Here is a 14,662-nt window from a genome sequence, read left to right on the forward strand (position 1 = left end):
AATAGCTGCAGCAGGTGAAACTTTTTGAAACTTCATCCACCGGGCTTGTCCTGCAGATGCTGCACAAGTTCCGTCATGTATGAAGGCGGCCTACAGATTATATAGGGATTGTGTCTTTTTAGAACATAAAATATACATAAATGGTCACACATAGCAGCTTAGCTGGGGTGAAGCGCCCCACAGCCCATGGAAGGTGAAGAGAACTCCTACCCTCCATCGCAGGTCACCATGGCGGCTGTGCAGAACATTCGACATGGATGTTTCCGACAAACAACACAAGAGATTCCGGAAAAGCATGAGCAAACTGCAACCCTCGGTATTAGGTAAAATCCCTGGGTGTGGTGGTGGTGGTTATATAACGCTGCCCCTCTACTGCTCGTGCGGTTGGTTACAGACTTGTGGATTTCACTCTATTTGAAAAGGTGAAAACTGCTGAAATTCTGCACCGCATGTCAATTAGGCTGTATGCACACTGCTGAGATTCTCGGCTGCAGCTCGCACCGCACACGCACATTCCTCCATTTGCAATGGGCGGGACGCCCCGCGTTACATGTCCTATCATCATACGAAACTCGCCCAAAAATAGGACATGCTGCAATTTTTCTAACTCAAAACATGAATTTGAGTAAAAAAAAAAAAATCACTTGTGCGAGAGAACCAATTAAAACGAATGGGTTTTTTTTTCCGCGTGAGTCCTGATCATCTCGGACACGGACAGAATTTGCGCAGAAATCTCTCCTGTGTGAATACACTCTTAGGCCCCCTGTCCACGGGCATTGCAGTATCCCGCTGCGAATCTTAGCTGTGGGAGCAGGAGCTGCATACGGTTCTCCGCAGGTCAGCCTATCTGACAGATAGGCTGACTGTGGAGAATCGGAGCAATTCGCAGCATGCTGCGAATCGCCGGCCGCGAGCGGAGAATCGCAATGATTCTCCGCTCATGGACACAGGGCTGGCGCTTTCCATAGCAATGCTATGGAAAGCTTCAGCCGGCGACATCACTGCTGTGGACAGGGGGCCTTAGAATGCCTTCACACTGGCATCAAAATCACGGGAGATTTCTGCATTGCGAGACGCACAAATATGAACCCCATTCTTCTGAGATACGCAGTCCAAAATCGCCGCAAAACGCCGGCTCACACAGCGACTACATGCTGCGGTCTACACCACGCTGGTGGGAGCCTGCACTAATCTGCAGACAGATGTGTGAGGGAGGCCGAAGCATGGATGCTGCATGTCACATACTAAGAAACATCTGAGAAGCTCAATTCTGAGCCCTGCTGCAGTTAGTCCTCCGACCGCGAGGTGGAGCCCGCGTTCTCCGGCACGCCTGGAGCCCGTCTACCCCTCACCCCTCTCTCTTCCTCCGCACCGCTAATCTCTGCCCTCTGACTTCCGGCTTCCTCTTTCTCACCCGCCATTGTGGTAAGAGGGTCGCGGCGGTCCACCATGGTGAGTGAATCCGCGGTCATCCTCGGCGGTGGCGCGTTATGTCCGTCTGGTCTTGTGCCGTAGAGCGGCGGAGACGCCGAGCAGCCGCTTCATATGTGTATTGTGCCGGGGAGCCGCCCGGTTACTGCTGGCTGGGGGGGAAGCGTCGCTGTGTATCAGCTGCAGTCTGCTGGGTTGTTACCCACCCCCCCCCCTGTCCTGGAGAACTACAGTACCCAGCAGGTTGTGCTTTCACATCTGCGTCCGCACGCCGTTCCATCTCTCTCTATGTAGGATGGAAGCTGCTTTCACATCTGCGCCGCCGCTTCTGTTCCGACTGGGAAGCAGGAATGTGGAATCCCCGCGGCGGAGCGGATACGACTTATGATGGCGCCCACTTGGTCTCCACTCAGCTGCCGGGCATCTTATCTACATGCAGCCATATATATTCCGGTATTTTCTGCCAGATCTGCAACGGATCCTGCGAGCGGACGCTGCGGCGCGGATGTGGAAGCGGCCGAACTGATAAAGGAAACGGATCCATTTGTTTCCCGGTTTATTTCAGTGGGATTTAAAACAAAAAAAAAAATGTGTGGCCGTCCTGTTTCCTGCGTCCCATCAGGTTTGTGAGGGCGCCTGAACAGGGACGGGTTGGCTGGGGACCCCCGCGTACCTGTCCAGAGTCGTCCTTATGTGTGCTGTGGATGTGCCGGCCGCTGTACATGCGCATTACAAATGTTGCCGCGCTGTCGCTAGGCAATGATGCAGATCCCATGACCTTTTCGCAATGATGTTTGCGGAAGGGCCTTGGGTTGGATGGCTTCCATTGACTTCAGTGGACACCGTCTGCACAGATCCCGCCTAGGAATACAGCATGCTTTTCCACTGCATGCAATGGGTGGAATCCAGAGGCGGCTGCAATGCAAATCCGCCCGTGTGCAGGCGGCCTAATATATCGCAGCGTAATAACCTTTTGTGTGATCACGTCTATAATAGCAGCTTAGACCCCATATTTGTAGTCTATGACCGCTGATGACGGTCGCCGCTTCCTTGTCACTGGTTGGCGTTAAGCTGCTGGTCTACTGGTTGGGTTTAGTAGATATCGCTGTTTTGTTTATGGGGAAGCTAAAGGGTTCCCCCGGGACTTGAACTTATTTTTTTTTTCTATTGATGACCATTGCAGCCGCTGCTCAGATCCCCGAAGATGAACTGATTCACACTGCCGCTATGGTCAACAGAGGAAGCAGACAGTGCTGACTGTAGTGCAGCAGCACTGTGCCTGCAATACCAAATCAGGCCACTGCGCTATGCGCAGCGCTGCCTGCGCTACGGATAGGTAATCAGTATTTGACTGCCGCTCGGACCCCAACTGATCAGATGGTTTTTGTGTCCGCGGTCACCGATAAAACACACAGGGCATGGAGTGGAAGCAGATGGCGTTGACCCACCTAGTGGCCATCACTGGTAGTTGGAGGTTCAGCTCTCGTTAAAATAAGTGTGACTACAGTTACCAGCGCCGGCCACTGCACACAGGTCGGAGCTGTTTTCTCTCCATGCTCTGTGTGTTTTGACGGTGACAGTAGGCGCCTGAACAGCTGATCAGTGGAGGTCCCAAGCGGCAGACCCCGTGGTCAACTTTTGATGACCTGTGCTGAGGATAGGCCATCAATAAAAGTAGCTTGGCGTAAACTATACATAAATGTGCCGGTCCGGGGCGGCCGCTCTCCCTCCCATAAGCCCTGCCCAATCTTTGAAAAAATTTTTCACAATTGGCCGTTGCGTAAAAGCTTGCTTTTTTTTTATATGCCATAAATTTAGTGTAAGCCTACATAAATGTCCATCATGCTATAGGTGCCGTTTAACTACCTGCCTGTGGGCCGACTAAGGATGAGGTGCAGGTGTAATGGTACCGCTCCTCAGCTGTGGGATTGGCTTTACCGCTCTTCTATAGGCGGTCATGTTACCGCTCACATGAAATGCGTCGGCAAGAAAAATTGCAGCCTGTTCTAGCTTACACACCAAGATGGTACATGGCGACGAGCGTCACGCAGCAAGTGTGCGATGTCATGGGCGGCACGCAGTGAATTAACGGCCATCTGAGCCCGGCCTAACACACCACTGAGCACATTTCAATATGACTGTCTTGTATTTTTTTCCTTCACCAGCTTGCCCATTTAAAAGCTATGGAAACAGTTGGGGGTATTCTATATTTTTGCAGGGTATTCTGGGACTCTCTTAATTCTGTTGATGAGCAGGGAGCGCTGACCGTAGCGCGGCGGCCTGGTTGGAATTGCAGTGCAACTCCCCTCTGAACTCGACAAGAGCTGCGCCTGCACTACCATCCTGGCCGCTGCGCTACAGTCACCGCTTTCTGCAGTGACAGCGGCCTTGGGAATCGCCTGATCGACGGGGATGCTGAGTGATTGATTCCAGCCAATTATCTATTGATGGCCATCAATAGGGGGGAAAAAAGCCTGGAATAGTCTGTAAATCCATGCATTCTTGGTGCAAAACAGTTTAGCAGTGCGGTTTATAAAACATGTAGCACCGTTTATCTTCTGCAGCTTCTGCTTCTCCGTTTATATAGCAAACTGCAAATAGACTTTGGTCATAAAGCAGCTCCGAGGGGCTTGGGAGACTGAGCTCCTTGTGCTGGGCAGCAGGATTCTGCCGTCCGCTATACACGGATATGTAGAAGCCAAATGATGCAACGGTTTTAATAAAACACTATTGCAAAAAAGGTTTACAGCCCAAAATACATGCGCTTAAGTTCAGAGTAAAATGCCCCAAAAGGGGTTCAGAGCTTCTGAATGGATGATAAAACTGCCTTTATGACATAATGACTGTATCCCGCCCGCTGTGATGTCTGGCCTCTGTTCTATGTAGCATCGCCCACACCGGGGGAATAATAGAGGGATTTTTTTTAAACTTCAGGTTATTTACCGGTGGGGTTATTTAGTGCAACACTACATTTTGTCCGTTTGCGCCCCATAACTGCACCCCTACTACCATAGCTGCATCCATGTCTTCCTGGGGGATCTTTTGGTAGGGAAGAAGTGCTTTATCCCCCCCATGTAGATCTCACATGTGCCGTGTTACTTTTCTCCACAGGGCTGACATCTGCCACGGTGTAGAAGTGCTTTAGATGTGCTTTATTATGAAAGTGCTAATGGTTTCATATTTTACCTCTTTTCCATCAGTCGTCCCACAAGACCTTCAGAATTAAAAGGTTTCTTGCCAAAAAGCAGAAACAGAACAGACCGATCCCGCAGTGGATCAGAATGAAGACTGGCAATAAGATCAGGTATGTAAAGCCTTACAGACCCCTGTCTACAGGGAGGGAGGTGGGTTATCCTTACATTGCTGCTTGTTTGTTAGGGTGCAGGGGGCTTGTTTGTGTAATATAAAATATATATATTCTCGTATACAAGCCCACCTGCACCTCCAGCCATGGCTTCAATAATCTTGTTCTTTAATAATACAGCAGTGGTCTCTGTTCTGTAGTAGGCAGTGGGCAATTGGTACACTTACAGAACTGTACATACAGTTGCAATCAAAATTATTTAGCCACCTATGATTGGATTTATTTACGAAATTTACAAACTTGTAGCTGTTTGGGGGGGGAGGGGGGGAACTATTAAACAAAAACTATTTAGGCCCCCTGCACATGGGCGGAAATGCCGCAGCGGGATTTCCCGCAGAACTTCCACCCGTGACGGCTGCTATAGGATTGCATTAGATAATGCAGACAGCTGCGATTTGACCACAAATTGCGGCATGTTCTATTTCTCTGCGGGCCTCTGCGAGTCCTGCACAGAAATGTCACTGCTGCCGCGCCGGCTCTACTCTGCGCATGTTCTGGCTGGGCTGCAGCCGGCACAAGCAGAGCAGAAGAGACGGTGGAGCAGGTGAGCTGCAGGGGCACGGCTCGCATCACAGCCTTAAGGGCCACTCTATCAGAAACACATTTTTCATCTCTGCCCCCTCATCTGATTTCCTGTCACACTCTGGAGGTCTCCTCTGTATATTCCAGCCACTTCCATGCAGTGCAGCCTCCTGCCTGACACCATGTTAATCGTGATATTTTTAATTTTTTTACTTTCACATCTTTGCTATAATGCATCGGTGCAGTATTTAGAGTCTATACCTTTTTTGCCTGCTGTGAAGGAGTTTAATTATCATCACCTTCACCTAAATAAGCTAAAAATCATAAGTATACAGTCCGGAGGATGAGCTGTGATCTCCTCTATTATAACTGTGTGACAGGAGCTCTATAATCACCTTTCACACACTGCTGGTTTCCAGCGCCAGGGGAAGCAAATCAGCCCCAGAGCATCACAGAGCCACCGCCATGCTTCAGTGTAGGCAGGTCTCAGTGTATGCCTCATTCGTCCTTCTCCAGACAAATCACTGGTCTGTAGGCCCAAAACATTCCAGTACGGTTTCCCTGCCCTACAGAACAGAATTGGAAACAAACGCAGCATATCCTATTTTGGTCCGTATTACGGACTGAAATAGCTCATTAAAGTCAATGGGATCATGAAGATACACAATGATACGTGCAGATTGATGAATCAAGTCAATGGGGCTTTGCAGGTTTGTGTTTTTTATTTAATTTTTGTGCTCGTGGGAAAAAAACCTGCAATGTGTGTACAAAAAAAAACTGCCCTAGGGAATGCGCACAGTTTTGATATGTGAAAATGCTGCATATTTCACATGCCGAAACGGACTACGACAGGGTGTATGCATAGTAGCTCTGTCCTGTTTACTTCTATGACCTATAACTGGCACCAAAGTAGGACATGACACTGACCTCTTCACATGAAAAATCCGCATATGTGAATGAATCCAAGCTGCAGCGGAAAATCTGCAGCAAACACAAACATGCATTTTGTGTTGCGTGTCAATTTGCCACGGACATCGGCTCCCCATTTGAGGGCATTTAAATAGCTGTCAAAATCCGTAGCATAAATTGACGTGCCGTGGATGTGAAGCGCGCCGCGTAGGGCAGTTTACGCTGCAGAGTGGGTGATCTTACTTGAAGTCTCATCGCTTGGCCTCTACTGTAATACTCTGCGGATGCTCTGCATGCATATCTGCAGCAGACAATATTCAGCCTATATGCCCGGTGTGAACATATCCTAATAGCTGACATGAGTTCACAAGGTTTTATTAATTCAGTTCCTAAAATGTATTGTACCGCTGTTAGCTTTTTTTTTTGTTATTTATGTGTATTTTAGAATTGGACTTTATTGTAGTTTGTTGGGGCGTTTCCAATGCAGGTTGCAATTACAGCGCTTCTTGATGGTGGGGGCGCTGTCATTATCCTGCAGAAAGTAAAGCTGTCGGCTGCCTTGCTGGTTTTTCTCTCATCCGGGGAGATTCCTTCAATGCCGACAGCTACAAGTCACTACTGTATATTTACTGTGCCTTTATAGTTCGGCTCACTTTGATCAGATTTGCACAACTTGGCAGTAGTTCAGGGTCAAAACTAACACGGGCAAACCTCTCGGGCCGCAGATAGGTTTATAGCTGCTCACTTGTACTTACTATAAAGATTCTGTACACCGCCGCTCCCAGGGGGTTCTCTCTTGGCCGGTAACATGACTATAGGTCCTTTAGTAAGGGACTGCCTGCACAGTCGTGTCACGCTAGCAGCGCTGCTACCGCTGCCCTAAACTTAACCGCTAGCAGCTGCTAGCGTGACATGACTGTGCCGTGGACTATTACATGATTAGTCATGTCATAGTCCGTGAGCCGCAAGAAATCCTCTGCCGGGCCGTATGTTGTGCAGGCCTGACTTGGAGGAATGCATATTGTTTGGTATGGCAGTAAAATATGTATTTTGTAATCACAGGTACAACTCCAAGAGGAGACACTGGAGAAGGACCAAGCTTGGCCTGTAAAGAAGATGGCAGACCAGCTCTCTGTAGTTTCCATGTGAAGACCTGATCAAATTCTAATACAGATTATACAGTTATTTTGTAGTAATATCTGCTATTCGAATTGGAAATAAATGAAAACACACTATCCGTAGTTGTCTGTTAATTGTATGTAAAGCCAACGCTGGTGATAAACTGTTGCTCCGGGTTTGGTGCAAAACTCTGTCTTTGGGCAGGAGGGTGGAGGAGTACGTTGACTGGGTGGATTTGTCAGCGCTTTAGTTCTGCTGGTTCCTGATGCTGTTCTTCAGCAACCAATATGGCCACCGCCATCTTTAGACTACCAAATCTATAGTGCAGTGGTAGTGTTAGAACTACTTATGTGCTATACCTGATCTGTGATTGGCTAGTACTGCTCATTGCAGAGCAGTGCATAGTGTAGTTAGAAAATGGCGGTGGTCATATTGGCAGCCCGAAACCACCACAATCAACCACTAGTAGAAATATGAGCCCTAACAGCAGTAAAAAAAAAAATCTAAGAGGCACTGTCATCACAGACACATCTTGTCCCCTGAGCATATATCTATATTACTCCCCAAATGCACACCATTCGCAACCTGATTGGTTGTTTGAATTTACTCATTCCCGGTGATTGGTTATTTGCGTTACCTGATAACTGATGATTAGTTGTTTGGGTTGGCTCCTGTGGAAATGGGGAGTAATAGGCTAATATGCATCCCTTGAAGCTCCCTGCCACTTGCTTGAAGTCTGGTGCCAGCCTTTCCTGGATTGGAGGATCAAAATCCCCACCTAAAGGAAGGGTCAGGCTGTAATTGGTTTACGTGCGCCGTGGCTTTGCCGATTAGTGAATGATTGATGAATCAATCACAGCTATTCATTGAGTGTCTGTGATTGGTTCATTGAGCGCTGGCTCTGATTTGCTAAGCCGCGGCGCTCGTGAACCAATCACAGCCAGCCCTTCCTGGAGGTTGGGATTTTGATCCTCCTGAACGAAGACTTCAAGTAAGTGCCAGGGAGCTTCAGGGGACAAGATGTGTCGGAGATGACAGCACCTTTTAGGTGTTGTATTAAAATATTAAATATATATTTGGGCTTTTACAAGAGGATTTCCTACTGTAAAAGCTGCATTGCACAAAAACGACGTTTTTATGCGATGCAACAGAAAGGAAGGCAACATGGGCTACAAAAAACTTGCGGCTGTATAGAGCATTCTGCGATTTTGTAGGCTCGCAAAATTGCAGGCTACAAAGAACCCAATAGAAGGCATGGGCTAGATACATGGCGTTTTGTAGCACTGTCGCGTTGCGACAAAATTGTGTGATAGTCGCCCGTGTGGAAGCGGCCTTAAAAGCAATTGTGTTGAGTGCTGCCACCACAGTAAGAGGAAAATGTGATTGTTCTCAGTAAGAGAAACGACGTAGTCTTGTAGATATGATACCTTTTAATGGCTAACAAAAATTAGCCGGAAGAAGTACCCTGTGTTGGTACGAAAGCTCGCTATTATTACATGTATTTTTGTTAGCCATTAAAAGGTATCATATCTACAAGACTACGTCGTTTCTCTTACTGAGAACAATCACATTTTGCGCTACTGGCTAACACGGTACCAGATCTTTGTTTTCATTATACACAGTAAGAGGAACAGGCTACCCTCATGAATGATATATTAGGAGTGTAGTTGGAGAGCAAGTGCAGGCTTCAATCTCAAACCTTTCCTCTACTCTTCAATCGGGCCCCTCCATCCTAGCTAAAAGACCCCGTGTGCTAGAACTCCCTAGTTTGGATTCGAATTCCTTTAATGATCTGTTGGATGGGGAACCAGCAGAGAGGGACCTCTGATTACTGATGAGGACAAGAAATAATGTATGATAAAGTTCCGGCTTCTACACGAGATTTTCTTTAAATCTTAGTCAAATATTTAGACACGTTAAAAGATACATGTCTCTGCTAGCAAGTAGCTGACATGTTTCAGCAGATGCAACTGCCTTTCTCAAAGCCTTTGGACCTGGAGCTGACATGCTGGAGCTCCTCAAGGCAGTGAGAGAAACCATAAGGGTAAAGAGGTTCAGGAACCGAGATTCATTCAGGATGAGATGCTCAGGGGTCCTATTATTCCTTATCTCAATGACTTCCAAGTGGTGCCCAGTACACCAGAAATTATGAGTTTATACCTAGACCAAATAATGAGCCTGTTCTATAAACTTAAGCTGAATAGTTTATTTTTATAAATCTAACCTTGTCCTAGGAATCAAGAAAATAATTCTTGGGGGGTCCTCTTGGACTTAGAATCGCAGTACTCCTTTTCTCTTTTGGTTCTCAGTTTTTCACATGTTCCATGTCCAATGTTGTGTACCTGATCCTGTGCAGTGAATGTCCTGTTGGGGGGACTTTATGTCGGGGAGCCAGGATGAGATCTCATCCCCACTCAGTTACAGAGGGAAAGACTGATTTACCTGTGGCAAAACATTTTTGTGGTCCGGGACACAGCATAGAGCAGATGTGAGTTATCATACTGAAAGGCAATTTCAAGTCACAACATCACAGAAGAATTTGGGAGTACAAATTTATGGCCATGTTTAATACACTCGAATGAAATGAACCTCAGCCTGGGATTCTTGCATAAATGGAGAATATGAAAGGTCTGAAGGAGGTCAAGAGGGATCGCCTCTTCCCAATCCTTTTTTTTTTTTTTTAAATTTAGAACTTGACTTGTAAGAAAGTTGCCATCCATTAGGTGGTGCTGCATCTCTTCATGTGCAGGTTGAAGGAGAGACAAGACGCATCATAAAACTCACATTCCTGAGCTCAGTGGACTGATTAAGTATTTGTCTCAGCTCAGTTTGTCTGTTTTTACGTTTAGGGTGCAAAACCGTCTCAAATTTCTTTGTGTGACTATTTGTATTTCAATCAAGAGGAGGTGCTCTCTCTGCATTTATGTATTATATATATGCCCCATCCAAACAGTTTTAATTTCACCTGATGAAGGATTGATAGAACACCTGAAAGCTTGCTGTATCATGTATTTTTGTTAGCCATTTAAAAGGTATCATATCTTCAAGATTACTTGGTTTCTGTCACTGAGAACAATCACACAATAGGTGATGGTCACATCTTATCTTAAGGCTCATTTACATGCAGAGACAATCTTTCAAATGATTGAAAGATTGGCAGTTTTAGCGATCGTTTTGCATAAAGCGCTAATGTCCATTAGCGCTTTATCAGCTTCATTTGCATATAAATCAGCCTCTAGTGGCTCTTTGCAAATCCTAGCATGTGGTCTGGACTCAGCTGCCTTGTGTTAGCATGGGCTGTCAGTTGAATACAATGTAATCAGCTGCTTCCGTGGAGAACACAGCGGGCGGTCCCAGCTATCTTCGGCTGAATGATGAATTTTCTGCTCCCCTAAAAATCCTCGTTCAGCTGAAGAGTGAAAGATTGAAGCGTTTACACGCAACAATTATCGCTCAAAAGCAATCGTTTGAACTAATTTTGAGCGATAATCGTTGCGTATAAATGGGGCTTAACGCTTTCCAGGTCACACAGTATGCTCATCAACACACTCCCATAGTAGTCAATGCATCAGCCTCTGTCCATTGTATGAATGGCCCATGATATCTGCGGCAAAGGTAAGATGACAGCCCCCATAGTCATGTAGAGACAGTAATAATCTACAATCAGAAAATAAAAGTAGTTTAGAAAATAGAATATGCTTCACTATCTGGTTGTAATAAGTGAAAAAAAAAAAGTGTGCATTCCCTTTAAGAGATTAATTGCTGTGGTTCCGTTTCTCTGGCTATGTTCACTCCATAGTTTTTTTTTTATTGTCCGAGTTTTACTAACAGTGGAAATAAGTAAAGCGGAGGACCGTTGCCTTGCAATGCTGGAGTTCAAATCTGACAAAGAGCGACATCTGCAAGGAGTTTGTATGTTCTTTGTGTTTGTTCTCCTCTCCAGGAAGAACAAGCATGATGAGTTGATAGCATTATTGTCTAGTTTTTTTTAACCACATTCATGGAAAAACCACCACGTAGGTGTCCTAAAGAGATAAAACTGCTACTTTCCGTTTCCACCCGTCTGCCATTGACTGCAATGCAAGAAAAAAAAACAGATAAATCTTTATTACATTTTTGTAACTGCAGACAAAAGTCCAGCAGTCTGCGCCGGGGTGAAAAACTGAATGGAAACGGAAATAGATTAAAGCTATTCCGTTTCAATACATTTCTACGGGCTGCAGAACCGAAAACGTTTACGATTTGCTGTTCCAACGACGGAACAAATGAAAACACTAGTGTTAAAAAAAGGCCACCTATGAATTACGCTGAAGTCTTGTATGTCTGGGACGGCTGAAAGTGTGCATAAAATGTATCAAAAATGTCCAGAAATCAATCCTATAGGCATCATTACACGTGTTCTGTTATAGAAAAGCAGCATACGTATGAAAATGGTGACATCACAATGCAGCTGCATGTGATGTCACCCATCTCTGTATGCCATCACTTTCTGTAAACCCAGAAAACAGCAGTCCTACTCTAAGGACTATGGTTATCATCTATGGATTAAAATATCTGTGAGCATGTGGAAGACTTTGTCGGTGGAGCATCCCAAAACCACAACGCTATGTATATTAAACTTTCCATTACACAGCAGTGGAGAGAGGGGGTGGAGACGTGGAGCTTGGAAATATTTTCCTCAAACGTGTGTATTAACACTTTCCAATCCAATTTGTATCCTGGTTTTCCTAGGGGGCTTACTCTTTTTCTGCTGTTATACAACGGCGCTATCTGCTGGCTAAAGCCAGTACTGCATGAGGTGACACGTTGGATAGGCTCCAACAGCAGAGAGGCTGGCAATATACAGTAAGAGAACCCCAATGGACGTCTTCCAACATCAGAGCTGTACAGCCTTAAACCATAATGTCTTCAGAGGTCAGACAGTGGATTGGAATAATATAATAATAATAATCTTTATTTGTATAGCGCCAACATATTCCGCAGCGCTTACATAGACAGGGAATACAGAAGGACAAAAATTACAGAACCAGGGTTACATAGTAATCAGTTGATGGAAACAATAGGGGTGAGGGTCCTGCTCCAACGAGCTTACATACTACAAGTAATGGGATGATACAGAAGGTAATGGGCTGGAGATGTGCACGGTATGGCGGGGTGGAGTGTGAGGGATGATATACACACAGACAATGGTCAGACATTTGGCCGTATGACGGCAGAATCGGTATGACTGCAGGAGCGGTTTATGATGGTTAACAGGGATTGCAGTCAGTAGGTCAGGGAGCATGTTATCAGGTGGAGTATAGAGGGGTTTGTTTAGGGAATGCGGTATGCCTCCCTGAAAAGGTGCGTTTTTAGAGCACGCCTGAAGTTCTGCGAGTCCTGGATTGCTCGGGTATCCTTTGGTAGTGCGTTCCAGAGGACCGGTGCTGCTCTGGAGAAGTCTTGGAGGCGGGAATGAGAAGTTCGAATTAGAGGGGTGCGCAGTCTAGTTTCGTTAGCAGTGCGAAAGGCCCGGGCTGGGTGATGGATTGAGATGAGGGAGGGCTTTGTGGATGAAGGTAGTGAGTTTAAATTGAATTCTGTATTTGACAGGCAGCCAGTGCAGTGACTGGCACAGGGCAGAGGCGTCCGAGTAGCGGCTGGACAGGAAGATGAGCCTGGCTGCCGCATTCAGGATGGATTATAGAGGGTAGAGTCTGGAGCAGGGGAGGCCGATCAGCAACGAGTTGCAATAATCGAGCTGGGAGTGGATGAGGGCAATAGTGAGCGTTTTTAACGTGTCCACAGTGAGAAAAGAGCAGATTCTTGCGATGTTCTTGAGGTGCAGCAGACATGTTCGGGCCAGAGATTGGATGTAGGGGGTAAAGGAGAGATCGGAGTCGAATATGACCCCAAGGCAGCGGGCATGTGGTCTAGGAGTTATGGTGGCGCCACACACTGAGATGGAGATGTCAGGATGAGGTCGGTTAGTGGAGGGTGGAAATACTAGTAAGTCAGTTTTAGAGAGGTTTAGTTTTAGGTAGAGAGAGGACATAGTGTTAGAGACAGCGGACAGACAGTTAGTGATGTTTTGGAGGAAAGGTGCAGAGATGTCGCGGGCAGAGGTGTATAGCTCGGTGTCGTCAGCATACAGGTGGTATTGGAGGCCAAATCCCTGATGGTTTGTCCAATAGGGGCTGTGTAGATAGAGAAAAGGAGGGGGCCGAGAACCAAGCCCTGGGGGGGTTAAGTCTCAAATCTAGTTTTTTTTTCATTATGTAGCTATCCCCCCAGTTTCTACAAGTGAGCTAGTGTTACCTCACTTAGTTATTTCTATCTGAAACTCCCAGCCTCTTTTTCCCAGTTATGTGATCTCAGTTCTGACCAGATCACATCTGCTTGGGGTTATACATTCATTTTCTAGTTGAATTCTCAGTGTCTGTGGTGTTACATGAACCTACCACTGAAATTGCCTACAGGGAGGCACAGGCACTCCTAACAGTTACTGAGGATAATAACACAGTTCCTGTCACACAGTTATAATAAAGGAGATCACAGATCATCCTTCTGACTGTATACTTATGGTCTGCAGTTCATTGAAGATAATGATAATTAATTAAACTGTCCCCCCAGCAAGCAAAAATGATACAGCCTCGGCTAATGCGGTGCTGATGCTTCATGGGTTAGATGTGGAACTAAATGTAAAAAAATCTCACCTTTAAGAGGGTGCCTGATAAGCATTAGACAAGGGCTACACTGTGTGAAAGTGGCTGCAGTATACAGAGGAGACCTCCAGAGTTTGAGGGGGGCAGATGTGTTTTCATTGGAGTGGCCATTTAAACAGTGAAATAAAACCTCTACACGCATGCTTTCCTTACCAAAAGACTGATGTGCTTAAACTTAATGAGTAACTGCACTTTTTACAAACTTTTGACCTGTTAGAGCGACAGGTCAAAAGTTTTGACCCATAGGGGTCCTGCTGCTGAGACCCCTGTCGATTGCTGAAACGAGGGTGCTGTAGTGCTCTCTTAAAGGGGTTGTCCTGTGAAAGCAAGTGGGGTTCAGCACTTCTGTATGGCCATATTAATGCACTTTGTAATGTACATCGTGCATTAAATATGAGCCATACAGAAGTTATTCACTTACCTGTTCCGTTGCTAACGTCCTCGTCTCCATGGTGCCGTCTAATTTCAGCGTCTAATCGCCCGCTTAGACACGCTTGCGCAGTCCGGTCTTCTCCCTGGTGAATGGGGCCGCTCGTGCCGGAGAGCTGGTCCTCGTAGCTCCGCCCCGTCACGTGTGCCGATTCCAGCCAATCAGGAGGCTGGAATCGGCAAT

At 46.3% G+C, this 14,662-nt stretch overlaps 1 protein-coding gene and 1 non-coding gene across 2 annotated transcripts; both read left to right on the forward strand.

The window, feature by feature from the left end:
• The first annotated feature begins 1,328 nt into the window (after positions 1 to 1,328).
• RPL39 (ribosomal protein L39) lies at positions 1,329 to 7,467 on the forward strand. The gene is made up of 3 exons (XM_066581746.1): positions 1,329 to 1,452; positions 4,632 to 4,735; positions 7,289 to 7,467. The coding sequence occupies exons 1-3, from the start codon at positions 1,450 to 1,452 to the stop codon at positions 7,335 to 7,337; spliced, it is 156 nt and encodes a 51-aa protein (XP_066437843.1). The 5' UTR covers positions 1,329 to 1,449; the 3' UTR covers positions 7,338 to 7,467.
• LOC136581183 (small nucleolar RNA SNORA69) lies at positions 6,707 to 6,839 on the forward strand. The gene has a single exon (XR_010787056.1). It is a non-coding gene; the product is annotated as a small nucleolar RNA SNORA69 (small nucleolar RNA).
• Positions 7,468 to 14,662: the final 7,195 nt, after the last annotated feature.

This window comes from Eleutherodactylus coqui, chromosome 10, assembly GCF_035609145.1.
Source record: "Eleutherodactylus coqui strain aEleCoq1 chromosome 10, aEleCoq1.hap1, whole genome shotgun sequence".
Lineage (NCBI taxonomy): Eukaryota > Metazoa > Chordata > Amphibia > Anura > Eleutherodactylidae > Eleutherodactylus > Eleutherodactylus coqui.